At 45.5% G+C, this 27,013-nt stretch overlaps 1 protein-coding gene across 1 annotated transcript; it reads left to right on the top strand.

Moving 5' to 3' along the window:
• The first annotated feature begins 228 nt into the window (after positions 1-228).
• On the top strand, positions 229-25,196 carry LOC140721185 (uncharacterized). The gene is made up of 8 exons (XM_073036046.1): positions 229-344; positions 3,928-4,095; positions 13,605-13,772; positions 15,170-15,266; positions 17,266-17,535; positions 19,084-19,250; positions 24,850-25,021; positions 25,093-25,196. Exons 4-8 carry the CDS (start codon positions 15,257-15,259, stop codon positions 25,149-25,151), a joined length of 678 nt encoding a protein of 225 aa, XP_072892147.1. The 5' UTR covers positions 229-344; positions 3,928-4,095; positions 13,605-13,772; positions 15,170-15,256; the 3' UTR covers positions 25,152-25,196.
• Positions 25,197-27,013: the final 1,817 nt, after the last annotated feature.

Genomic DNA, 27,013 nt, shown 5'->3' on the forward strand with positions numbered 1-27,013 from the left:
CAGAGGGGAACAATAAAAATGTAGCTGGTGTAAATATGGAATAATGTGGGGAATGCGGCAGGTAGGTGGGGCAGCTTGTGAGGGGCGAGGAGCAGAGTCACCGGTTTCTCGCTCCCATTTCAAACGCAGATCTGCAGCATCTCAGGTTTTCGCTTCCGAGGCCCCGCCCCCGCTCTCACAGTCTCCGGATGGGCGGGGTTTTCTTTCCGTTCTCTGTTGAAGCTGGTCGTCTGTGGGGAGCCGGTGGGCGGATCTCGCTGCTCTCTGGACAAATTGATAAAGTTCTCATCGGTCAGTATTGAGGCCGGTCACTGGGGTTGAACGCAACCGACAATTTCCCATCGGTGAGTACTGAAGTCGATCCCGGGGGCGGGGAACCTCATGTTGGGCAGAGAGTCCCGTTAACTTTCTCGAACTGGCGGCCTCGTCCCGTTTCCTGGATACAAACTGTCGTGGTCGGTCCGGGTTACGGGACCTTCACACCGAACCGCCTGAGATGAGCCGATGCTCAGCCCCTGGTGTTCTGGTCCCAGGAGCGGGATGAGGTGGTGATGCCGAGACTGAACCCATCCATTAAGATGTACCTGGTGAATTTTACCTCCATCACCCGGCCCGGTATCGGATCCAAACTCCACCTGGATCGACGCCTGGGGTCGATAATTGTTTTACATATTTCCAGCACACTGGAAGAGGCCGTTCGGTAAAACAAATCATTCTCAATGATATATATATCAACCATCTTGTTCCACCTCTGTCCAGCCTGTATCCCACTACCTCAATGATATATATCAACCTTCTAGTTCAATCTCTGTCCTGCCTGTATGCCACCAGCTCAATGATATATATATATCAACCTGCTTGCTCAATGTTTGTCCAGCCTGTATCCCAATGCCGCAATGATATATTTCAACAATCTCTCTTCTTAACTTTGTCTTCATTGTGAAGTTTAGTATTGCAGCTTTCTATTTATTTATTTATTTGTGTGCCTGTCTGTTTATTTAGTTAGTTAGTTAGTTAGTTAGTTAGTTATTGTTCGCTAGGAATACCAGAGGTTTAGTTGGACACAACACGTGACAGGGTAAAAGCAACCATTTCAATTTTAGATTCACCGTTACAAAATGGCTGCACTGTTAATCTTTGTCATAACGGAACTCACAGCATCTGATGTTGAGTTTGTTATTTCCTTTTTCGGTTATTTTCAGTGAGCCATTTCCTCTGTTTCCAGGGTAACGGCCCGTCAGAGCTGCAGCAAGTGTTGCAGTTTTTATCGCTCTGTGGTCACCGCCTCTCAGCGTAGAGACAGTGGCCTCGGGAGCAAATGTAACAGAATGATAGTGGGAGGAAAGGATGCTGTGAGCATTGGCTGTATGGGATGTGTTACACCAGGGTCAGAATGAACTCAGAACTAACAGAGTGGTTGGGGTGGGGTGGCATTTACAGTTCAGGGTGGCAATCAGTTACTATCTGTGCATTAAAATGAAGAGGGAGAAAATACCACAGTTGCAGGAAATTTAAAGTAAGGAAGGGAAAATACTGGAGACGCTCAGCAGATCGGCAGCATCTTGGACAGTCTCAGTTCTGGAACTGGGTCTTCCACCATTTGCCCTTTCAGAGACGTAGTCTGATGTACTGAGCTCCCAGCTTTTTCTACTTTATAATTTTACATTTTGTTCCTGCTGCACTGCAGGAAACATGGCAGCCCGCTCTGCTGTGCAAGATCCCACACAGCGATGACATAGAGATCAAATGTGCTCGGTTTAGCTGCTGGTGTCAGGCTGAAGTGTAGCCGCATCCTCTATACAGACCGGGGAACCAGCCTGAGCACCGGCCCCGGCAGAGGGTCATTAGGTTCCAATTCCACCTTAGTTTGTGAATCGGAAATGGCAGGAACTCCACGGCAAATTGCCGGCACCTAGGCGTCTTTGTATGGGTGATAATATTGGGCTGGTGACTCTGATGATATGGAATTGGCAGTATGCGGGCTACAGTCCAGGTTGGTAATTCTGCAGCTGGGATCGGAATTTTCTCAGTCTGCAGTGAAGCTGAAATCCCGGGCGGTTGGGCATTGGTTATGGGGAAATTACAGTCAACACTTTCCAATAGGATATCATATCTGTCAAGTATTTTGGAGATTATTTAAGAATGAAGTAGGGCGTTAGGTGAAGTTGGGCAGTGATGTTGTTCATCTGAACTTTGGTAAAGTCTGTAACAAGATCCTGCATGGCAGCTGATCGGGGAGGTTCGGTCACGTGGGATTCACAGGGGCCTGGCGAGGTGGATTCACACCGGGCTAGAGAACAAGGAGAGGGGGATGAATGTAACGAATGGAGGTCTGTGACGAGTGGGATGTGAGTGTCAGTGTTGAGATCTCTGTAATTTACTATTCATGCCATTGATTTGTATATGAATGTACATGGCTACACAGAAAATGTAGTGTAGTTTTTTTTGGGGGGGTTTGATTTACTTTTCAGCTGGTTTGGCACACTATTGTGTTCCTGTGATGTACTGTTCCATGTTCTGTTCTATCTTCAGCATAGAACATCTTCAGCATCTTCAGTCTATCTTTCTCTTTGACTTCCACTGGCAGATAGACAGGTGAGAGTGAGGGGGAATTTCCAAATGTGAATTCAGTTCTGAAACCCCGGCCTATTTCTACCGGTGCAAACACAAAACAGGGTATTTAATCACAGCCTCTCCCTGTGAGAGATGGAATGGGAACTCATTCTCTGCTTTGCTTCCAAAGGAACTTCAGAACCAAACATCTGAGCACAGAACAGAAATACTCGCTCAACATCTCATAAACGCGGACAATTTGATTCCCTGATTCATTTTATCTGGGTCCAGACATGTGTGGTATCCCAGGATGCAACCTCAGAGGGTCACAGCCCGCACCCAGAGCCTCGCACATCTTTTCCACATCTCACACTGACAGATTCACGCTACAAAGATCCAGCCCCCGGAGACGTCTGCTTCATTGCGGAAGGAGGAACATCCAGCCGCATCTGTAAAAGCACCAACGGAGACTGAAGCCCAAACACTGACAGTTCCATATTCCTGGAGCCCCCATCCCAAGATTGTATCTCAAGCACCAGCTCTCCCAGGGCTCTTTGTTGCCGGAATAATCCGAGGAATGATAAGCATTATGCATGTGGAGCATTTGATGGCCCTGGGCCTGTGTTCAGTGGAGTTCAAATGGTTGGCGGGTTAGGACAGGGGTGATTATTTACACCGACTGAATGACAGGAAGTTTGGTTGCAGTGGGAATGGAGAGGGTGTCTTGATTAGACGGAGAGTCTGGGATCTGAGAGTACCGCCTCAGAATAAAGAAGCTTCACTTTAAAACTGAGATGAGAGCAATTACTTTAGCCAAGTGTTGGTTGATCTGTGGAATTCGATGCCACAGAGGGTGGTGGAGGCTGTCGTTGGGTATATTCATGTTCTGGATTGCTAAATAGGTTGCGTGCTATAGCAGGGAAGTAAGAATACGGTGTTGGGAAAAGAAAATCTCCATGATTGACTTTGGAGCAGACTAGATTGACCGAATCACCTAATTCTACTCCTGTGCATTATGATTTGTATCTTATACCATGACTGAGTAATGAGTTCTTTGTGTCCCATCACAAACAAGAGAAAATCTTCAGATGCTGCCAAGCAACACATACAAAATGCTGGAGGAATTCAGCAGGCCAGGCAGCATCTATGGAAGAGAGTAAGTCGACATACAGATGCTGCCTGGTGTGATGAGGTCCTGCAGCAATTTTGTGTGTGTTTCTTTGTGTCCCATGTCAGGCTTTGGAAAGTGTGAGGGGCAGTTACAGATTTCTTCACTCGCATCATTATATATGAGTTCAAGTTTAAGTTCCAATAAGTTTACTTCTTTGTTCTACTTTGTATGAGTAACATGCTTCATTGTCTCTCTGGTTAAAGATAGACCTGACCTGCGAGATTTATTGGAAGAAAAGCCCACGACAGGAAGAAAATCACAACTGAAGACGAGTGAACAGCAACAATGAACCAGCCCGAAGACGGACAGCAGCAAATGGAGATAACCCATCTGACTTGGCGTCTCCATTGATTCAGTCAGGAGAAAGTTTGGTGAGTCTTATTTACCCAAGCACTGGTCCTTTAGACATTACATTTCTGTACCAAGGAAGGTAGGAAATAGCTGGAGTGGGACTGAATAAGCCTCGGAATACCAGTATGCGTCTGTCAGACCCATTTGCACTCACTGCAGATTTGCTAATTTCTCTGAGAAGCCACGCACATTCCCTCATATTGTTTGCTCATTTCAAACTCTTATCAGTTCTGCTTGTTTCCTTGCTTGGCTGTGTTAGGTCACAATAATCTCAAAATGCATTGAGAATTTCCTCCCTTTATAAGAGGCCGCAGTTTTCTCCTGCTCTAGTGATTGCAGAAATGTGGAATCACCATGAACTACAGCAACATGTCATTGACTCCTCTGTCTATTGCAAGCTGCAACGATATACTTGCCCTCGAGTATGTTGTCGCACAAGCCTCCGCAAACCCTCTTGAAGCCAAATGTCCCAGCACCACATTTCAGTCTTAACTAGCAAATGCCAACCAATAATTTACATTTGTATACCCTGTCGCCATCAAATGCTTTTCTGCTAATAAATTGTCAGAACCTACGAACCTGTGATTAAGCATATTTGGGTTTTATAATGAAGTTATGTTCCCATTTGGCCCTGTACCAAAGGCATGGGTTATATCTGTACTTGAGATGTCCCTGCAGCCGGGACTTCTGGAGCTGCCGGGGTGAGTTTAAACTCAGTCGCTGCGGGATGGGAACCAGAGTGTTTGGTCAGATAATAGAAGAGTTGATATAAAGGTAGATGCGAAGTTCACAGAGACTGTGGAAGGATCGGATGTGGACAGGGCATCATGTAGTCAGTTGGAAATGTCTTTAATTCAATACAATATGTATTAAGAACACGAGTAACTTAGAACATGGATGGTACATGTTATCACCATTACACAGACCGGACTGTTACAAGGGCAGGATTAGTGTTTGATGCTCCAGGTTTTACTTGTTTCATAATACATATGGGGGGGTGGGGGGGGGGGGTGAAAGGCGGAGAATTGTCTTTACTAATTAGGAATCATATGACAGTTACATAAACAGAGGACATCAATGTGGGTGGAAGTCAGAAAAGGGAAGGGAGCTATCATTCTGTGAGTATTCTATAGGCCTCCCCCAAAGCCACTGGGATAATGAGAGCAGATAACTTGGCAGATTTGGGAAAGGTGCAAAAACAACAAGGTTATTATCATTATTGATCTCAACCTTCCTGATGTTGATCCCACCTCCTTGTTCCAAAATGTGTCAATGGGGCAGAATGTGTTGTGTGTCCAGGAAGGATTCTTGACATGGTATGTGGATGGGCTAACTGGAAGATTTGCCATACTGTATCTAGTATGAGGCAATGATGCTGGTCAGGTGACAGATGTCACGATGGGTGACCTTTTTGAGATAGAGACCACAACACCCCAACTTTTATCATTGTCATGGACAAGGATAGTAGCAGACGATACGAAGCAGTATTTAACCAGTGGATGGATAGTTGCAATGGTATTCGAAGCATCTTGGGGGTGTAAATTGGGAAAACATTCTCAAAGGGAAATACCAGATGGAACTGTGAAGTTTGTTTCAGGAACACTTGAACGCGGTTTGGGGTAGATTTGTTCCACACACAGTGAAAGAATGTTTATATAAACGAACCGTGGTTCACAAGGGATGAGAACATTTCAGCAAGAGGGAAAAGGAAGCCTTATTTAGGTACAGTGAGCAACATTCAAGCGAGGCTCTAGAGAATTATATGGTATCCTGGAAGGAACTTAAGAAGCGACTTGGAGGTCGAAGGCAACTTGAGAAGTCCTTGGGAAGTAGGACGAAGGAAAACCCAAGGCATTCTACATGTGGGTGAAGAAGAGGAGGGTGAATAGATTGAGGGTAGGACTAGGACTACTCAGGAACAAAGGTGGAAACGTGGCTGGAGGATGCGGTGATAGGTGAGGTGCTTAATGAATGCTTTGCTTCAGTTACCAATGAGGTGGACAGTGATTGTGATGATAGCATAGCAGCATGGCAATATTAAGAAAGAGATGTTCAATCTACCAATATACACCACATTACTACAGGAAGTGAGGGGGGAGGTTACGGGGCATTGACAATGATCATTGTATCCTCTCTGGCCACAGGGATAGTAACACATGATTGGAGGCTGTCAAATGTTGTTCCATAATTCAATTGTCATGGTTCCGGTTGGCTGTTCCCCTTTAACGCTCCTTTCTCCCTAATTATGCCCTAATTTCAGTCATTAGATCTCCATTGCTGCTAGTTTACTCAATTACCATACACCTGGTTTTCATCAGAGACTGTGAAATAAATACGATGGCGACACGATCACAGGTTGCCAGTTTGTTGGTCTATTCCCATGTGATACTTTGTCTCTCGACTGCTTAGAACTGTTTGTTCTAAGTTCAACTCCAGTCTCAAGATATTCCATGAAAACCCCGTCACCGACTCCATGTCAGAGCTCCGTGCCAAGATTCCTCCGGTTTGCTGTCCAACGTTCACGCCTGCGCCCGCATCCCCAACTCAATCTCCACGCCGGTGTCCTGCACTTGGGTTCTGCTCAGTCGCTCTGTGCCACATCAATAAACCCAATGGGTTTAATCCTGGGGATTATAGACCAGTGAGTGTTACATCGGGGTGGGCAAACCCTTGGAACTCCAGTTGAAAACAATGAAAGACAGTTCCTTATCTTGCTCCGGTGGTTGGACTTGACAGCGGTGAAGGCAAGGCTCAAGGCAAGGCAAGGCTCCAGGCGACGCAGGCTCCAGGAGGAAGGTGAAGGGAAGGGATACAGACAGGGGGTATGGACAAGAATCAGCTTCCTCAACAGAAACTGGGGAAAACCTGGAATAAGGAACATGGACCGGACTGTGAACCGGAAGGCGCTACGATCTTAATGTGTTTCCCCGGAAAGGAGCTCCAAACCCACCAGACAAAGCAAGACTACTCAGACACACCAAGTCAGGAGACCAACTCTACCACCCAACAAACCAAAAACTAAAGCTACAAGACCTACACAAAACCACATAGTTACAGTTAACGTATGGTTACAACAGTGCAGCCAATACCATAATTGATTAAAAAAAAAACCATGGGCACAGTAAAAAATAGTCCAAAGATGATAAAAGATTCTAAGTTCGAAAGAAACCATGACACAGTTTCCACAAGTCCTCAGGGTCCCGATAGACTCGTCATCCCACGCAGTCGGCAGAAGGGATTACCCCCGCTATGGACTTCCAAGGCGCCTGTGGACTCAGCTTCACAGACAATGAAAGCTCCGTCAGACCCAGCCTCGCAGACGCAGCACACAGTGAAAGCGCCCCGACCACAGCGGACTCCGAGTCCGTCGAACCCGTTGTATTAAAGTTAGACCTGAGGTGAGAGATTTATTGGAAGAAATGCCCCAAATGGAGGCAAACCACGAGTGAAGACGAGGGAACAGCAGCAAGTTAACCTGCCCGAGGACTGAGAGCACCAACTGGAGAGAACCCATCTGACTCAGAGTCTCCAGTGATTCAGTCAGCAGAAAGTCTCGTGAGTCTCATTTACTCAAACACTGGTCCTTTAGACATTACATACCTGCACAAAGGAAGGTAGTAAATAGTTGGGATGAGACTGAAAGTGCCTAGAAGTACCAGTTATGCCTCTGTCAGACCAGTTACAATCACTCCAGGTCAGGTGATGTGCTGTCAGTATCAAAGCTCTTTAAAGTCACTCACATTCCCCACACTGGGATTTGATATTACTCTGCGTCCCATCGTGCCTGACGTCACGTGTGAGTTCCCCCACACTAGGATCTGACGTCACGTGTGCACTTCCTTACGTCACACTGGTGCTGAGACGGTTGAATTTTACCGGCTAAGGTAACAGCTACCTGACCCACCCACCCCACCCGACAGTCAACAGAGGTGTTACCCTCTTCACATTGGTGAGAAGTGATATCAATCACTGCTTACACCCAATAATAGAGATGGACCTGCTGATACCGACTTCCGCTCCCGTCCTCAAACTCCCATTCAAAACAGAACAAATCTCAAAGTAAATGTCCAGCCTTTTTATTTATTTACATTTCCCTCCACGTGAAGTGACTTCTGTGGCCGGATTATAATGTATTGCTGACAGAGAGGAGGAGACCGCTCGGCCCATTGGCTTGATTCAGGCTACTCGCAGAGTGAGTGATCTGGCAGAATTTTACTGAGATGATAAAGATGGTGTGTGAGGGGGGTGAGTCTGAGAGGTTGTTTGTTTCTGGGGAAGGAGCCCATTGACAGTGGGGAAGGGGGTGAAGATGGTGTGAGAGGGGGGTGAGTCTGAGAGGTTGTTTGTCTCTGGGGAAGGAGCCCATTGACAGTGCGGATGGGGGGTGAAGATGGTGTGAGAGGGGTGTGAGTCTGAGAGGTTGTTTGTCTCTGGGGAAGGAGCCCATTGACAGTGGGGAAGGGGTGAAGATGGTGTGAGAGGGGTGTGAGTCTGAGAGGTTGTTTGTCTCTGGGGAAGGAGCCCATTGACAGTGGGGAAGGGGGTGAAGATGGTGTGAGAGGGGTGTGAGTCAGAGAGGTTGTTTGTCTCTGGGGAAGGAGCCCATTGATAGTGGGGAAGGGGGGTGAAGATGGTGTGAGAGGGGTGTGAGTCTGAGAGGTTGTTTTTCTCTGGGGAAGGAGCCCATTGACAGTGGGGAAGGGGGTGAAGATGGTGTGAGAGGGGGGTGAGTCTGAGAGGTTGTTTGTCTCTGGGGAAGGAGCCCATTGACAGTGGGGAAGGGGGTGAGGATGGTGTGAGAGGGGTGTGAGTCTGAGAGGTTGTTTGTCTCTGGGGAAGGAGCCCATTGACAGTGGGGAAGGGGGGTGAAGATGGTGTGAGAGGGGGTGAGTCTGAGAGGTTGTTTGTCTCTGGGGAAGGAGCCCATTGACAGTGGGGAAGGGGGTGAAGATGGTGTGAGAGGGGGGTGAGTCTGAGAGGTTGTTTGTCTCTGGGGAAGGAGCCCATTGACAGTGGGGAAGGGGGGTGAAGATGGTGTGAGAGGGGGGTGAGTCTGAGAGGTTGTTTGTCTCTGGGGAAGGAGCCCATTGACAGTGGGGAAGGGGGTGAAGATGGTGTGAGAGGGGGGTGAGTCTGAGAGGTTGTTTGGGGGATCAAGGAGCAGGATGGGGAAGGAGCCCATTGACAGGGGGGAAGGGGTATATTATTGAAAGGATGAAGATGGTGTGAGAGGGGTCGGACAGGATACAGAGGCGAGCAGAGGGATTCACCACATTGGGAGGCAAACACCGGCACACTGTTGATCTGCAAGTGTGGCCGATGGTCCGGGCAAAGTGGTTTGGAGTCGTGTTGGGGGGCAAGAATGAACTGGTCTTGAGTCTTATTGAATGATAGGATGAACTGAACGGGCTGAGTGGCCTGCTCCTGTTTCTGGTGTCTTGGTGTTAAAAGAGAATGAATAACCAGACCCTTCTTGGGTCTGCATGATAGATAGATAGATAGATACTTTATTCATCCCCATGGGGAAATTCAACCTTTTTTCCAATGTCCCATACACTTGTTGTAGCAAAACTAATTACATACAATACTTAACTCAGTAAAAAATATGATATACATCTAAATCACTATCTCAAAAAGCATTAATAATAGCTTTTAAAAAGTTCTTAAGTCCTGGCGGTAGAATTGTAAAGCCTAATGGCATTGGGGAGTATTGACCTCTTCATCCTGTCTGAGGAGCATTGCATCGATAGTAACCTGTCGCTGAAACTGCTTCTCTGTCTCTGGATGGTGCTATGTAGAGGATGTTCAGAGTTTTCCATAATTGACCGTAGCCTACTCAGCGCCCTTCGCTCAGCTACCGATGTTAAACTCTCGAGTACTTTGCCCACGACAGAGCCCGCCTTCCTTACCAGCTTATTAAGACGTGAGGCGTCCCTCTTCTTAATGCTTCCTCCCCAACATGCCACCACAAAGAAGAGGGCGCTCTCCACAACTGACCTATAGAACATCTTCAGCATCTCACTACAGACATTGAATGACGCCAAACTTCTAAGGAAGTACAGTCGACTCTGTGCCTTCCTGCACAAGGCATCTGTGTTGGCAGTCCCCGTGGTGTTCCCGTGGGTGTTGTAGGGACCGGTGCTTGGAGCCCAGTCGTTTCCAAACTGTGTCAACAACTTGGCTGAGGGAACAAATTTAACATTTTCAAGACTGCTCTTGAAAAAAATGTATATTTGTACATTGTTAATGACAGAAAATCTATATTTATGATTATTGACACAACATATATATTTGTATATTGTTAATGACATAAAACGTATTTCTATATTGATAATGGCGCAGAATTGTATAATCTGTCATCTGAATGTACTTGCCTGTGATGCTGCTACAAGTCAGTGTTTCTCTGTCCCTGTACCTTCCCATATTGTGCACTTGGCAATAAATTCAATATTTGTTTCTGCTACAGAAGTGGGTGATCTCACAGTTCCCACATTGGGCTCCAGCTGACCTGTTTCTCCAACTCACTCCTTTTACCTCAGTTTCCCTGAAACCTCTTGACAAGAGACACAGAACATTGAACAGTACAGTACCGGAACAGGCCCTTCGGCCCAAAACGTTTTGCTCAGCTAATTAAATTAGGAATCAAATGGCTAACTAATCCCTTCTGCCAACACAATGTCCACACGTCCCTCACACTCATGTGCTGATTTAAATATCTCTTAAAAGTCACCGCTGTGTCTGCCAGAACCAGCACCCCGGGCAACACATCCTAGCAACCCGCCACTCTCTCTGGTAATAACACTTGCCCCTCACATCTCCTTTCAGACTACTCCCCCTCACTTTAAATACATGGCCTCTTCTATTAGACATGTCTAACCAGGATAAAAAATATTGTCTGTCTTCTCTATCTCTGCCTCTCATAATGTTATACACCTCCATCGTCTCACCCCAGCCTGCAGGGCTCCAGAGAAAACAACCCAAGTTTGTCCAACCTCTCATTATAGCTCATGCCCTCTAATCCAGGCAATATCCTGGTAAACCTCTTCTGCACCATCTGTGCGTTAAGTAATGAGGGACTGAGGTGCAGTGACTAGGGAGGGAGGTAGAAAGTACATTGTATTTATTGTAAGAGTTATCAGGTATAAGAATGAAAATGACTTTAACGATTATTTGGACTTTGTTGAGATTGTACCTGGAATATGGTGTAAAATCCTGCCCCACCCCAATACTAACACGGGTTATATAGACCAAAGAACAAACTGCCGGAGGAACTCAGTGGGTCGGGCAGCATCTGTGGAGGGAAATGGACCGTCAACATTTCGGGCCGAGACCCTCCCTCTGGCCTGAGAGTGGACGGGAGATAGTCCGAGAAAAGAGGTGAGGGGTGGGGATGGGGCAAGAGCTGGGGAGTGAGAGGTGGATCCAGGTGAGGGGGAGGTGGGAAGGTGGAAGGTGGAATTCCATGGAGGATTAACAAAGAGGTTAGAGAGTATTTGTTGTAGAGAGTGCAACAAAGATTCATCAGACTGATCCCTGGAGTGGTGAGGTCATCATATGAAGAAAGATCAAATGTGATAACCCTTTCATTTAGAGAATCGAGGACTGAGAGGTGAACACATTGAAATGCACAACATCATTACCGGTTGAACAGGGATCCCAGTCTCTGGAAAAGGGGGTGGACTGTCCGGGACTGAGATCAGGGGAAATTTCTCCACTCCGAGGGTGGTGAATTTCTGTAAATCCCCACCACAGAGGGCGGTGAAGACTCGGTGATCGTCCTCACATAAAACAGAGGCCGGCAGATGTGTGGAGACGGAAGGGATGGAGGAAATGAGGATCGGGCAGAAACATGTGGCTGAGATGGGAGAGCAGCCGCCATCTTGTTGATGGTTAGAGGGGCTGAATGGCCACCTCCTGTTGCTTCTCGCTTGATGTTTCAGTGTTCCTTTTCAGTGAGGCCGGGGAAATGTGAATAGAAACATAGACTGATTTAAATAAAACCTGCACAATTCTGGATTGGGTCTAAAATGTGTGCCGGACCGGGATGGGATTCAAACCCGTAACTGTGACCCGGGGGGCGGAGGGATGTGGACGGGGAAGATGCAGAGGGAAATTTTAAAATATATCCAGTGTAATTATGAGATGATGTTTGAAATGCTATGGGGGGGGGGGTGGTGTCGGGCAGCGTGTGAGGGGCGAGGAGCGGAGTCACCGAGTCACGTGGGAGACCGTCCACCCGTCATGTGATCCCGTTGTACCGCAGGGCTGCAGCATCGGCAGGTCCGTTTCCGAGGCCCCGCTCACAGCTCCGATAACGCGCTGACAATATCGCGCATGCTCAGTACGGGAAGGGACTTTAGTCTGCGGAACCAAAATGCTCCCACGAACGGAGCCTTTGTTGCAGCGCAGATGGAATTAAACACTGCCGGACAAACGTTTATGAAACCTGGACGTTTTTCTTTGTTGTACTGCATTTTTATCCTGTCCTTTAATTAGTAAGTAAAATCAAAAGAATGTTTTTTTTTCTCTTGTCTGTCTTCATCCTAAAATATTCATAGATGCATTTTACAAAAGAGGACACATCTACGATGTTGTGCTTTTCTCAGTCCGTGTGAAAATTTCCGGCTCAGAGCAATGGTTGATCCATGTAGTTGCAGAAATAGTAATTAGAGGGAACATTGGAGACCGAACCACGTTACATTCTATGCATATTAATCACGATTGAATATGGTACATTATCGTGCTTCCTGTTATCGAGGAGATGTTAAAAGTCAATAGAGTGGACAAAACAGTTTCACCGGGAGCCTCTCTGGTATCCAGGAAATAGTAATGAATAACGCAAGAAAAATTAATAATAGTTTCGCCTTGTCCGTAGGAGCGTACTGTGAGGCAAAGACGCTCAGGTGCTGAACGATATAGAACTAATATTGAGCCGCGAATAACTAGACGGTCCATTTACTATAAATTCAAGAGCTTTTCGTTTTCGTTTCTCGAAAGATCACTATTAATGCCCCGATAATCACTTTTACTACCTTTTCAGAACACTGTGTGTAGTACCTCCCCCATTATAAGTATGAGCAAGGATGAGATCTGGGCCAAATTGCGCAATTAAGCGTTCAGCATATCACGCATCATCCTGGATAATCCCAGTTCTGATACTGGGTCTTCCACAGTGTCTTTTTCCACAGATGCAATCTGCTGTACCGAGTTTCCAGCACTTTATAAGAGGACGCAGGAATATGGCATTGGGGCGGAAAAAAAATCAGCCATGATTGAATGATGGAGGAGACTCGATGGACTGAATCACTTCATTCTGCTCTGATATCTTATCATGACTGAATGATGAGTCCTTCGTATCCCGTATCAGGATTTGTGACGTGTGAGGGACAATTAGAGATTTGTTCCATGAGATTCTTTTATTTGTCTTCAGCGTTTAAATTTCAGTGAGATTCGCTTTTGAAAAAATTGAGCAGAAATATTTTTTTCTCCTTTGTATTGTTAATGTGCTTCATTATCTCTCTGGTTAAAGTTAGACCTGCGGTGAGAGATTTATTGGAAGAAAAGCCCACAGCTGGAAAGAAGCCACGAATGAGAACGAGGGAACAGCGACAAGTGAACCAGCCCGAGGACTGAGAGTACCAACTGAAGAGAACCCTCTGACTCAGAGTTTTCATTGATTCAGTCAGGAGAAAGTTTGGTGAGTCTCATTCACTCGAACTCTGGTCCTGTAAACATTACATATCTTTACAAAGGAAGGTACGAAATAGGTGGAATGCCTCGGTCAGACCAAGTTGCAATCACTCCAGGTCTGGTAATGTGCTTTCAGAAGCCCAGCTCTTTACAGTCACTCACATTCTCTGAGTGTTTGCTCATTTGAAGGTGCTGCATCATCTGAAGAAGCTTTTGTTTAGTTCTGATGTTTCCTTGTTACGTTATAATCATCTTAAAATGCATTGACAATTTCCTCCCTTTATAAGAAGCCCCAAGTGTGTCGTGTTGTAGTGATTGTAGAAATGTGGAATTACCATGAACTGCAGCAACATGCCCTTGATCCCATTGGCTATTGCAATCTGCAGTGATATACTTACCCTCGAATATATCGTCGCGTAGGCCTCTGCAGAGAACAGACCATTTATAAAGCAAAATATCCCAACACTGCATTTTATTCAGTCCTAATGAGCACATGGCAACCCATAACTTACATTGACATACCTTGGCCTCATCAAGTACTTTTCTGTTAATTACATTGTCAGAACCTGTGAAGGTGACATTAAGCAGAGGTGGAAATTCAAAGTTAGGTTCCAATGGACGTTGTGCATGGGACTTCAGTAAAGCCTTTGACAAAGTGTCACATGACAGCTTGGCCCCGATGATTAGGTCCCATGCTGACCAGAGAGAGCAAATTGGATGTATTCAAAATTAGCTTCAAGGTAGCAAGCAAAGAGTGCTGGTTGAAGGTTTCTCCTCGCAATGGAGGCGAGTAATTAGTGCTGTGCCGTGAGGCTACAAGTTGGGACCTTTGATATTCGTTATTTCATTGCAATGATTTGGATGCGGTTGCACAAGGATTACTTGACAGGTAAGTTCGCAGAATGCACAACGTTAGTAGTTGCTGTTCACAGAGAAGATTATCGTAGCATCTAGGGGATCTAAATGGACAGGGGCTGGTAAAGAGATTGCAAAGCCAATCTGATCAGCAGCGGATTAATGCAGATGTTGGGGATCATGTGGAGGAAACAGCCAGAGGAAGTGGCTGAGGCACGTGCAGTTGCATAATTCAAAAAGCAGTTGGGGTATGTAGATGGAGTGAAGAGGCCAGAAGGGAGATGGCCCCATCAGAGGAAATTGTGACCATCTCAGTGGGCACTGTGGTTGGCATTGTCTCATTGGGTTGAACGCTCTGAATTTGGATTTTATTGCTCTGTGACTCTGTCAGTAGATGCGCCAGGCATCAGTGGACAGATATGGTGTGGAAGTGGTTACTAACAGGGAATGTTTGGTCCCCATGCCAAATGCTGCAGGGGATGGAAATACTGTCATATTTGCAAAGTAGTCGCACTCTCTGACTCACTGTCTGCTTGTTGTGAAATTTAGAGCCTCACCAGCAGGTGGCGCTGTCCTGCAGAGCGACCAAAGTGTAAACAAGACGACGACAATCAACAATCGTCAGTCAGAATCAGAATGGACAAAGGTATGATCACAGGGATCTTTGAATTAAACTTTTGTCAAGTTTGTACGCAATAGTTCAGATGAAAAAACTGACACAGGTGTTAACAGGGCATAGAAAAGTTTCATCCAGCAGTGTCATTTATCCCACTGGTAAAGCGGCCTTGAGTAATTGATCAATCCAACAGTTCCAGCGCAGGGACCTGACACCAGTAATGGTCGAATCACTCCGCTCATCATACAAAGCTTCAGCTGAGTGAAAGGAGCAGGGGCTCCTGAATCAGGTGGTCATGAGTGAAACACAGACAGGAATGTGATAGCGATCTTGTGGTTTATGTAAATGTTCAGGGTCAGGGTCCGTTTCACCTCCAGACAGACCCTGATATTGAAGACATCCTCAACTTTCATTTATAAAATTCAGAAGCAGATGATAGAAGCATTTCCGGGATTTCCGAGATTCTATGTTAACACAGCATTTCAGGTTTTGGAAGGAAAGCTACCAACTCCCCCCTGGTTTTTCTTGCCTGCTACGCAATGGAGGAGGGGTGTCACCGAAATCTGTTTTCTGTAGCGGAGCGGAGATCATTGCCGGTGCTGGGAATGGCTGAGGATCAGGAGGCAGCTCATTGTAGATACATTTGTGATCTGCTTCGGAGTTTTAACACCCCAGTGAATGTCTGGGCTGTGGAGAAATGGTGAACCTGAGTTTCTAAATATTTCCCTCTTGATATGATCTTCTACCTGAGTTTAAATTCCCAGGATCTTGGCTGGGAAACCCGGCATAACCAATGACCAAATGTCTGTGTCACCTGTAGACAATGTGATTGTGCTCAAATCTGAGATTCCAGTTGGAATAAAAAAGATGTTACGGCCTGGAAACGGATCCTTTGGCCCATATAGTTTATGCTGATCTGAATGTCCCATTTTCCTGCAGTTTTCCCAAATTTCTCTAGTAAACTTCTTCTCCCCCTTTTCCTACCCACATGCTTTCAATTTTGTAATTTTATTTGTGTTTGCGGCCTCCTCTGGATGCATGTAATTTATACCCTTCAGCCACCACGTGAAAAAATGCCCGTTTGGTCCCTTTGAAATCTCTTCCTTCGAGTCTCAGATTCCCCTACCCAGGGAAAAAGACTATGACCATCTATTCTATCTGCACCCGATTACTGTATGTGTGAGTGTCTGTGTAAGGTTTCCCTTCAAGCTCCTGAGCTCCAGGGCAAGCTGCCCCAGCCCAACCATATAACACAAAAAACAACACCCTAGCCCAGTACCGTAGTGTTCATTCTTCACTTCACACTTTCCAGCTTCATCACCTCCATCCTATAGATTAGCAACTGCAACTACACACAAAGCTCTATAACCAAGACTTTGCCAATGACATGCATAGTTGTTACATGATGATCAGCAGGTGGGGGATAAGATGGGAACCAGGGGAGAGGACAGCATAGATCTCAAGGGAATGGTCAGCCTGCGACCCCGGGGACCGGACGACGTGCGTCTAAAGGGAATGGTCAGTCGGTGACCAAGGGGACTGGAGAAAGCAACTCCAGTCCCCTTGTCCAGTCTCCAGCCCCTCGTGTGACAAAGCAACTGGAGAACGTGTGATCCAGCAGACTGGACCGTGTGTAATCCCGTTGCTGACCTTTGTGTGACACAGACTACTGGACAGTTAGTGACCGAGGGAGATTTTAGCTTGTGGAAGATAATCACAGTGATATTTCCCAGTATCACCGGACACCGGTGCATTATGATCTCGTGGTCATCCGTGCGTTCAACTGCTGTGATTGGTATTACCGTGCCTATCCTACTATTTTACTGGGAGTAAATGTGTCCAGTCACCGGCTTATCGGGATGGTCACCTGACAGGGTGTACGGGTCACATTAACCAGCACAGTTCCACTCCAAATCTGGTCAGCCAGAGTCTCGGCTCCATTGCAATCTGAATCAGTTTTGCTCAGATCTAAATCATACTTGTATAACGTGCAATTCATTATTTATTTCATGTGGAAAATTGAAACTAGTATGGAACGTACTGAAGAGGTTTTTACCAGGCAGATCGTCAAGGGAAGATGATCGGGACACGGGAAGCAAGGTACCAACGCAGGGTCAGATTGAGAGCGATGTCCCAATGGAATGCGGTCCGGCCGCAGAGAAGGAGGAGAAAATTCAGCCCAGAGACAGTGACGTCAGAGACACCGATCAGGACACTGGAACCGGCACAAGTGAGGCGACTGCCTGTCAGCTCGGAAGCCCATTGAACACAGAACTGTCAAGTCCCCAAGAAGGAGTGGGTGAGTGAAATATGAGTGTGATGTGCTCACAGAATGCGGCAGGGTGGAGGGTAAAGGTGAGGCCTTGTTGGAGGGTTGGTCAGAGGAGAGGCAAAATGTGTGGGTGTGGTACATGTGGTGCACTGGGCAGCCGTTACCCCACTACAGGAAATGTACTACCTGCTCTGAGGATTTCCAGGATGTGAATTGGAGGAAATGCAGCTGTCCAGATGAGGAGAGTGTTTCCGGGATGTGAATCAGGGGCAATGTATTCGCCAGGATGGAGAGAGTATCTCTGGGAAGCGAATATTACCAACAATCCCAACGTTTATGCCCATCCAAATTTAAATAGGTGAATGGGTCAGATGGGGGATGGACTGGTTTATATTAAATGTGGTCCTTCTATTACGTAATGCCTAGAACATTGTTGGGTAGGCTTTAAGGCAAGTGTTAGATTCAAGTCAAGTCAAGTCACTTTTTTATTGCCATTTCGACCATAACTGCTGATACAGTACATAGTAAAAATGAGTCGTTTTTCAGGACCATGGTGTTGCATGACACATTACAAAAACTAGACTGAACTATGTAAAAAAACAACAGAAGAAAAGAAAAAAAACCACACAACAACTACACTAAACTACACACCTATCTAGGACTGCATAAAGTGCACGAAACAGTGCAGACATTACAATAAATAATATACGTGACAATAGGGCAGTAAGGTGTCAGGCCAGGCTCTGGGTACTGAGGAGTCTGACAGCTTGGGGGAAGAAACTGTTACATAGTCTGGCCGTGAGAGCCCGAATGCTTCGGTGCATTTTCCCAGATGGCAGGAGGGAGAAGAGATTGTATGAGGGGTGCATGGATCCTTTATAATGCTGCTGGCTTTACGGATGCAGCGTGTGGTGTAAATGTCCGTAATGGCGGGAAGAGAGACCCCGATGGTCTTCTCAGCTGACCTCACTATACGCTGCAGGGTCTTGCGATCTGAGATGGTGCAATTTCCAAACCAGGCAGTGATGCAGCTGCTCAGGATGCTCTCAATACAACCACCTTAGAATGTGATGAGGATGGGGGTTGGGAGATGGACTTTTCTCAGCCTTCACAGAAAGTGGAGACGCTGCTGGGCTTTCTTTGCTATGGAGCTGGTGTTGAGGGACCAGGTGAGATTCTCCGCTAGATGAACACCAAGAAATTTGTTTTGTTCACATTCAGAGACAGGCTGCTAGCTCTGCACCAGTCCGTTAGCTGCTGCACCTCCTCTCTGTAAGCTGACTCGTCGTTCTTGCTGACGAGACCCACCACGGTCGTGTCATCGGCGAACTTGATGATATGGTTCGAGCTGTGTGTTGCAGCACAGCCGTGGGTCAGCAGAGTGAACAACAGTGGTCTGTGCACACAGCCGTAGGGGGACTCCGTGGTCAGTGTGATGGTGTTGGAGATGGAGAATTAATCCAATTTTGTATCTGTAGGCAGGTTCAAGACACGGTTTTTTGCTGAGTTGGGTGAGAGCGGTGGAGACGAGGGATATCTGAGTTCAAGCCAACATTTTCCTTTTTATATTCACAGAGCCAGAGTTTACAATCTCCGACCTCCTGGCAGAGGGGGCGGAATATCGACTGTACCAACTGACAAAGTTCTACAGAGACAGACTCAAACAAGCAATTGAAGAAAAGGTTGAGAGACTCGGTTGGATGTTGACAAAGGAGGGACATTTCAGCAGAGAAGAAAATGAGGTGAGTGCAGTTCGTGTATTGTCACTGATCTGCTGGTATCAGAGGGAATAGTGATCAACATTAATCTCCTGCACGTTTTAGGAGATCGACTTGGGAATGGAGACTTTGATCTCTGACTTGTCTCTCGCAGATCTGGTTTCAGTTGTTCAGGTGGGGAGCACTGGGAACTGCAGGTTTAGCATCACCTTTTCTTGTATCACCTGCTGTATTTATCAGTGTGAAGTAAGAGCAGTGGCTGCATATCTGGACTTCCAAAAGGCATTCGGTCTGAAACTAATTTCAAATCTTGGCTGCACCGTCGGGTAGCTTCACCTCATCTCATTAATCCAGGATGAGTATTAAACTGTCAATTGGGCCAACCGGTTTCACTGCGGTACCTGAGGGAGGGAAACCAGCTAACCACAGCTTGTCTTGGTTCCGTGAGTTCCCAAACAATGTGTGGCTGACTTGTCATAGTCACAGCAAAGTACAGTGCAGAAACAGGCCTTTTGGCCCATCTATTCCATGCCAGACTACAGAATCTACTTATTCCCATTGACCTGCACCGGGCCATGGCGCTCTATACGCTCATTACGCAAGCATCTATTCAGAATTCTCTTAACCACTTGCACTACTTTCCCTGCTAGCTAGTTTCACACTCTCACCACCCTCTGAGTAAACCGGTTTCACTTTTGTACCCTTTGAACTTTTCACCTTTCACCCTTTGGTGATAACCTCTTGTTGTAGTACCTGTTTACCTCAGTACAAAATGCCTGCTTGCATTTATCCTATCTATATCCCAATGTAATTGTGTACACTTCTATCAAATCTCCGCTCAATCTTTCATGTTCCAATGAATAAAGTCCTAATCAGTTCACTCTTTTCTTATAAATTAGGTCTTCCAGTCCAGCTAACATTCTGGTAATGTTTTTTTCTGTACTCTTTCAAACATTTCCATCTGTCCTGCAGGTAGGTGTGCAGAACTGCACGTAATGTCCAAATTAGGCCTGTCCAACGTCTTATACAACATCATATTGTACACGATATTTTCAATTACCAAGGATAATGCGCTAAGAAACTTACTTTCAGAGCCTATCAACATTTGCTGCCACTTTCAATGGCTTATGTACCTGTATTCCCAGATCACTTTGTTCTACCGGTCGCTGTGTAAGATCTACCCTGATTGGTCCATCCAAAGTGCAACATCTTGCACCTGTCAGCATTAAATTGCATCGGCCCCTTTTAAACCCATTGTCCGGTTGGTCCAGACCTCACTGCAAGCTCTTGTAATCAACCTCTTTGTCAACTGCTCCTTCCCAATGTTTGAGTCATCAACAAATTTGCTGATGCTCTTAACCGTAATTTCATCCAGAACATTGATATAGATGACAAACAACAACAGGCACAGCACCGATCCCCGTGACACTGCACGAGATACAGGCGCCAAACAGAAATGCAACAGTCTATAGTGACACTCCGGATTCTTTCCAAAAAGTTAGTGTCTAATCCAGTTTACTACTTTATCTTGAATGCTAAGCAACTGAATCTTCTAGACCGACCTCCTGTACGGGACCTTGTCAAATACCGTGCTGAAGTCCATGTAGACAATATCCACAACCTTGCCTTCATCAACTTTCCTGGTAACTTCCTCGAAAATCTCTGAGATTGAATAGATGTGAAAGATCACGCACAAAGCTGATATCTTATGACCACAAACATCAATAGTTTGATCTAAAAGGGCAGAAGAAAGCACAAAACATAAAATAAATCTGGTGACTTGCTGATATCTCATGATCCCAAAAAAATCAACAGGTTGTCCTGAAAGGGAAGAAGATCAATAGGATTCCCTGAAAGGGAAGGGGCAAACAAAAAAACAACTGCTAACTTGCTGAATATCTGACTAATGAGAGACAGGGACACACCATTTCAGGTCACTCTCCTTGGAGCTCACAAACAGTGATTGTCTTGTCCTAGATCTGACCTATTCAGCCATGAGTGGTATTAGAAAATCAAGTGTGTTACACCCGTGAGTAACTCTGTTCTCGTTGGGATTCATTGGCGCTGTCTGTAATGAATCACACAGGCATTATCCAAAGGCAAGAGGTAATCTGTAAATATGATGCTGATCTATAAATTCATCATCTGGAGACATCTGCTTTACTGGTTAAATTTCTTTCACAACTGTAACTCCTCAGACCTGGTAGCAGTGAAACTGAGGGATTATTTTACAGTGCAGTGGGCCATCAGGGAATTATGCTGATTTATTTCATAATTGTTGTCCATTATTCCCTACTGATATCTGTTCTAGGAGATCAATCATTCAAATCCGGGACACAGAACATAGAACATAGAATAGTACAGCACAGTACAGACCCTTCGGCCCACAATGTTGTGCTTACCCTTAAACGCTGCCTCTCTTATTTCTCAGAGCAATGTCCTAAGCCCATCCATATTCAGTTACCTTAATTCCATCATAGGTGTATGTTGCTTGAAGACTATTCAATGTTTAATTCATAATTCCTCAGTTAATCAGGAAACCCATGCCTGTATTCAGGAAGTCATTACCATTTTACGGTATGAGTGTCAGGCAGTAACCATCTCCATTATAAGACAGCCGCAGTGACATTCCTTAATCTTCTTTTGTCTTTATACATCATGAGACCATAAGGCATCAGAGCACAATTGGCCATTAGGCCCATCGATTCCGCTCCGCCATTACATCATGGGTGATTTACTATCCCTCTCAACCCCATTCTCCTGCCTTCTCCCAGTGAACTTTGCTGACCAGACGAGTCAAGAAGATAACAACACCTGTTTTAAATATACTCAATGACCTGGTCTCCACAGCTGTCAGTTCCAATGGATTCTGCAGATTCACTACTCCTAGGCTAAATAATATCCTCATTTCTGTTCCAAATGGACGTTCCTCTAATCTGAGGCTGTTCCGTCTGGTTCTAGACTCCCCCACGTAAAAACAACATCTCCACATCCTCTCAATGTCTTTCGATATTCCACAGGTTACAATTAGATTCCCCCCTCATCCTCTCACACTCCAGCTATTACAGGTGCATCCAGGATCCATTCCCATCAAAATCTGGTTTAATATCACAGGTTCTGTTCGTTTAGATTCCTCTCTGGATTTTTCACAACGCCATCACATATTTTCTCTGATCAGGGGATCAAAATATGCGAGTGCGGTCTGGCCAGTGTTTGTTCTTATATTCTGATCCTCTCGAAATGAATGCTAGCATTGTATTTGCCTTTCCGAACAGACTCAAACTGCATGGAATCCTACACCAGGTCTCCAGAGACTCTTTACAACTCTGATTTCTGAATTTTCTCCCAGATTCAAAAATAGTCTACGTCTTCATTATTTCTGCTAAAGTATATGGCCACGTACCTCACTATACTACATTCCAATTGCCACTGATGTGTCCATTTTTTCATAGGTCCATGTCCTCCCGCGAAATCTCTGCTTTCTCAACACTTACCCTCCCTCCCCATATCTTCGTAACGCCCACAATAATGGCCATAAAGCCTACAAATCATTGACATAACGGAAAAAGAAACTGTCCCAAAACCAACCACTGCATAACACCACTGGTCACCAACATTCGACCAGAGAAAGCCCTATTTGTTCCCACTCTGTGCTTCCTGTCAGTCAGACAAATCTGTCTGGAGAAAATCTTGGATCCTCTATCCATGCCAGTGTCTTTCTTGTCCTACTTTCGGCCCTTGTTAAACGGCGTCATGTGGGACACCTGGTCAAATGTCCTCGGGAAGTCCAAGTAAACAACTTGCACTGACTCTCTGTTGTCGACCCAGCATGCTGTTCTCTCAAAAAATTCCAACAGTTCTGTCAGGCAAGATTCCCTTCCATGGATGTTGGCCTTTTTCTTATCATGTGCGTCCAAATACCCCGAAACCTTATCCTCAATTATCGACTGCTGACATCTTCCCAAACGCTGATCAGACTAACTGGCCTACAGTTTAAAATGATCAGTCCTCCGGAACCATTCCAAAATCTAGTGATTCTTGAGTGATCATTACTAATGTCTCCACAATCTCTTCAGCCTCCTCTTTCAGAAGCAATCGGGTGAGTTGATCTGGACTCATCTATCTTCAGAACTTTCAGCTTACCAAGCGCCTTCTCCGCAATAATTGCAAATACACTCACTTCTGCCACCTGACATCCTCAAATATCTGGCACGTTCTCGTGTTTTTACAGTGAGGACTGACGCAAAATGCCGACCAATACCTTCCGGCATTTTCTTGTCCCCTGACAGTACCTCTCCACTGTCATTTTCCAGTGGTCCAATATCCACTCTCCTCTCTTTCAATCTTCATATATCAGACGGACGTTTTGGTAAGCTATTTTACATTATTCTCGAGCCTGCCTTCATAGTTCATATTTTCTCTATTTACGGTTTTTGAATTGCCTTCTGTTGGTTTGTAGAAACATCCCAGTCCTCCAGCTTTCTACTATATTTTGTAATTTTCTGTGCCGTCTCCTTTGCTTTTGTGCTGCTTTGACTACCTTGTCAGCCACGGTTGATCATCCTCCCTTTAGAATAATTCTTCATCTTTGTGATCATTTGTCCTTCACCTTCTGCATTGCTCCGAGAAACTTCAGCCATTCCTGTTCTGCCATTGTCCCTGTTAGTGTCATTTTCGAATTTACTTTTTGCCCAGCTCCTCTCTCATGCCGAGGTAATTCCTTTATTCTATTGTAGCACTGATACCTCTAACTTTACTTTCTCCCTTTCAAACTGCTGGCTGAATGTTGCTATTCTATGATCACTGCCTCTTAAGGGTTTATTTAGCTGAAGCTCCCTAATCAAATCTGGTTCAATACACAACACAGAATCCAGATCCGCCTTTCCTATAGTGGGCTCAACCATAGGCTTCTCTCAAAAGCCATCTCATAGGCATTCTATAAATTCCCTCACTTGGGATTCAGCACCGACCTGATTTTCCAAACTACCTGCATATTGAAACTCCCCGTGACAATTTTAGCATTGACCTTTTTCCATGCCTCTCCTCTCCCCCGTTGTAATTTGTAGCCCACATCCTGGCTACTGTTAGCACGCCTGTATATAATTTCCATCAGGGTCATTTTACCACATCGTCTAATCCGACATCACCTCTTTCTCAGGACTTTTCATTTTTAATGACAGCAGTTTCGACCCAACACTTTCACCTACCTGCGTATCCTTTCGATTCAATATTTATCCTTGGATTTAAGCACCCAACTATAAACTTTTGTCAGCCACGATTCAGTGATGCCCGCCATCCATTTGTTTTTGCTCTCTCTCTCTCCCCCTCTTCCGTTCTTGTTGTCACATCTTGTTGATGTAATGCTGCACGTTGACAGATCAAGGAAATTAATCACATTGCATCTACCGCAGAGTGTCAGTGTATCCTTATTCTTACACACTATTGATTTAGAATTTCCTTCAGTTACTGCTTCTCTGTTAATGACTGAACCCAGAGAGGATGAGGCAACAGCCCAGTGACTGCATCTATTCTGAAACTACCGGGGCCATGAACAGATACTTTCCTGCACATTCTCCATGTCTGTCTGTCTGCTCCACAATAAGTCCATTGTTTCCTTTTGTAGAAAGTCACTGAACTGACAGAGAAGGGAAACCGGGCAGAGAGTTCCAGACTCTTCCTCAGTTTGGTGAATGGCAAAGGCTCCCGGGCCCGGAGGGCGATGTGGGAATCCTTTCTGATGTGGAGGACTGAGTTACCGAAGTTGGACAGAATACTGAGGGAAATACAGGAACTCGGTATGTTAAAAACACGCACTGAACACAAAGACACATTGAGATAAACATTTTAGTTATTTTAATTATTTTAGCTCTGTTTCCATGGATTTGTTTTATATTTAAACAGGTCCTGATCCACAGGAATACATGAACATCGGCCAAGGTTTATCTGAATTACCCACTCAGCTGATAGGTGAGTGATCAAATGCACAGTTCAAACCACATCTCAAGTGTTAGTCTGTGACTTGGCAAAGCCTGGGAATCAAAATTCGCCATTAATCATTCGCTGGATTCAAGTAACAATTCAACGAATCTCTCTTTGCAGCCTGAATATTCTACAATATATTTTTCTATTAATCCAGCTGTTGGTTCTGCTGAAGCCTTCACTCCAGGTCCTAACGCTCTGGGAATCCCAACACACCCTAGGCAGGCTCCTGATACACTGTATGACCCAGTCCAGGTGACTTTTCTATCTTCAGACCTTTCATCTTCCAAGCCCCTTTTCCTTTGTAATAACACTACACGCAATTCTGTTTGCTGATGTTCTTTACCTTTTGGAATTCTGCCAGTGACTTGCACAGAGTTTGTCTGGCATTTCCTTTTCACCCATTACTGCAACTACGACAGCAGTTTCTAGTGGTCCGATATTGACCCTCTCCCTTTTTTCACTCTTTATATATCTGGGAAAGAAAAAAAAATACTTTGGTATCCTTTCTTATATTATTGACAATTTCCTTGCATTTCCTGCACATTCATGTATAACTAGGAGCATCTATAACATAGTTGCCTCCGACATGACCTTAGTCACTAGACTCTAGACACTAGAATACTACAGCACAGTACAGGCTCTTCCGCCCTGGATGTTGTGCCGACCCATGTATTCCTTTAAAAAGAGTACTAAACCCACACTACCCCGTGACCCTCTATTTTTCTTTCATCCATGTGCCTGTCCAAGCGGTTCTTAAATACCCTTAATGTTTTAGCCTCCACCACCATCCCTGGCAAGTTGTTCCAGGCACCCACAACCCTTTGTAAAAAACTTACCGCTGATGTCTCCCCTAAACTTCCCTCCCTTAACTTTGTACATATGCCCTCTAGTGTTTGCTATTGGTGCCCTGGGAAACAGGTTCTAGCAATCCAGCCTATCTATGCCTCTCATAATTTTTTAGACCTCTATCAAGTGCCCTCTCATCCTTCTACGCTCCAAAGAGAAAAGTCCCAGCTCTGCTAACCTTGCTTCACGTGCCATCCTGGTAAATCTCCTCTGCACCCTCTCCATAGCTTCCACATCCTTCCTATAATGAGGTGACCGGAATTGAACACAATACTCTAAGTGTGGTCTCACCAGAGATTTGTAGATTTGTAACTTGGCCTCTCTACTCTTGAACTCAATCCCCCTATTAATGAAGCCTAGCATCCCATAGGAGTTCTTAACTATCCTATCAACCCGTGCAGCGACCTTAAGGGATGTATGGATTTGAACCCAAAGGTCCCTCTGTTCATTCACACTCTTAAGTAACCAACGATTAAACTTGTACTCAGCATTCTGGTTTGTCCTTCCAAAATGCATCACCTCACAATTATCCGGATTGAACCCCATCTGCCACTTTTCTGCCCAACTCTGCACCCTGTCTATATCCTCTTGTAACATTCGACAACCTACAGCTCCATCCACAACTCCTCCAATCTTCATGTCATCCACAAATTTACTCACCCATTCTTCCACCTTTACATCCAGGTCATTTATAAAAAATCACAAACAGCAGGGGTCCCAGGACAGATCCCTGCGGCACTCCACTAGTCACCGACCTCCAGGCAGAATACTTCCCTTCCACTACTACCCTCTGCTTTCTTCCTGTAAGCCAATTATTTATCCAAACAGCCAAGGTTCCACTTATCCCGTGCCTCATGATTTTCTGGATGAGTCTCTCGTGAGAGACCTTGTCAAATGCCTTGCTAAAATCCATGTAGACCACATCTACTACCGTACCTCCGTGAATTGCTTTTTGTTTC

This window comes from Hemitrygon akajei, unplaced genomic scaffold (genome assembly GCF_048418815.1).
Source record: "Hemitrygon akajei unplaced genomic scaffold, sHemAka1.3 Scf000052, whole genome shotgun sequence".
Classification (NCBI taxonomy): Eukaryota; Metazoa; Chordata; class Chondrichthyes; order Myliobatiformes; family Dasyatidae; genus Hemitrygon; species Hemitrygon akajei.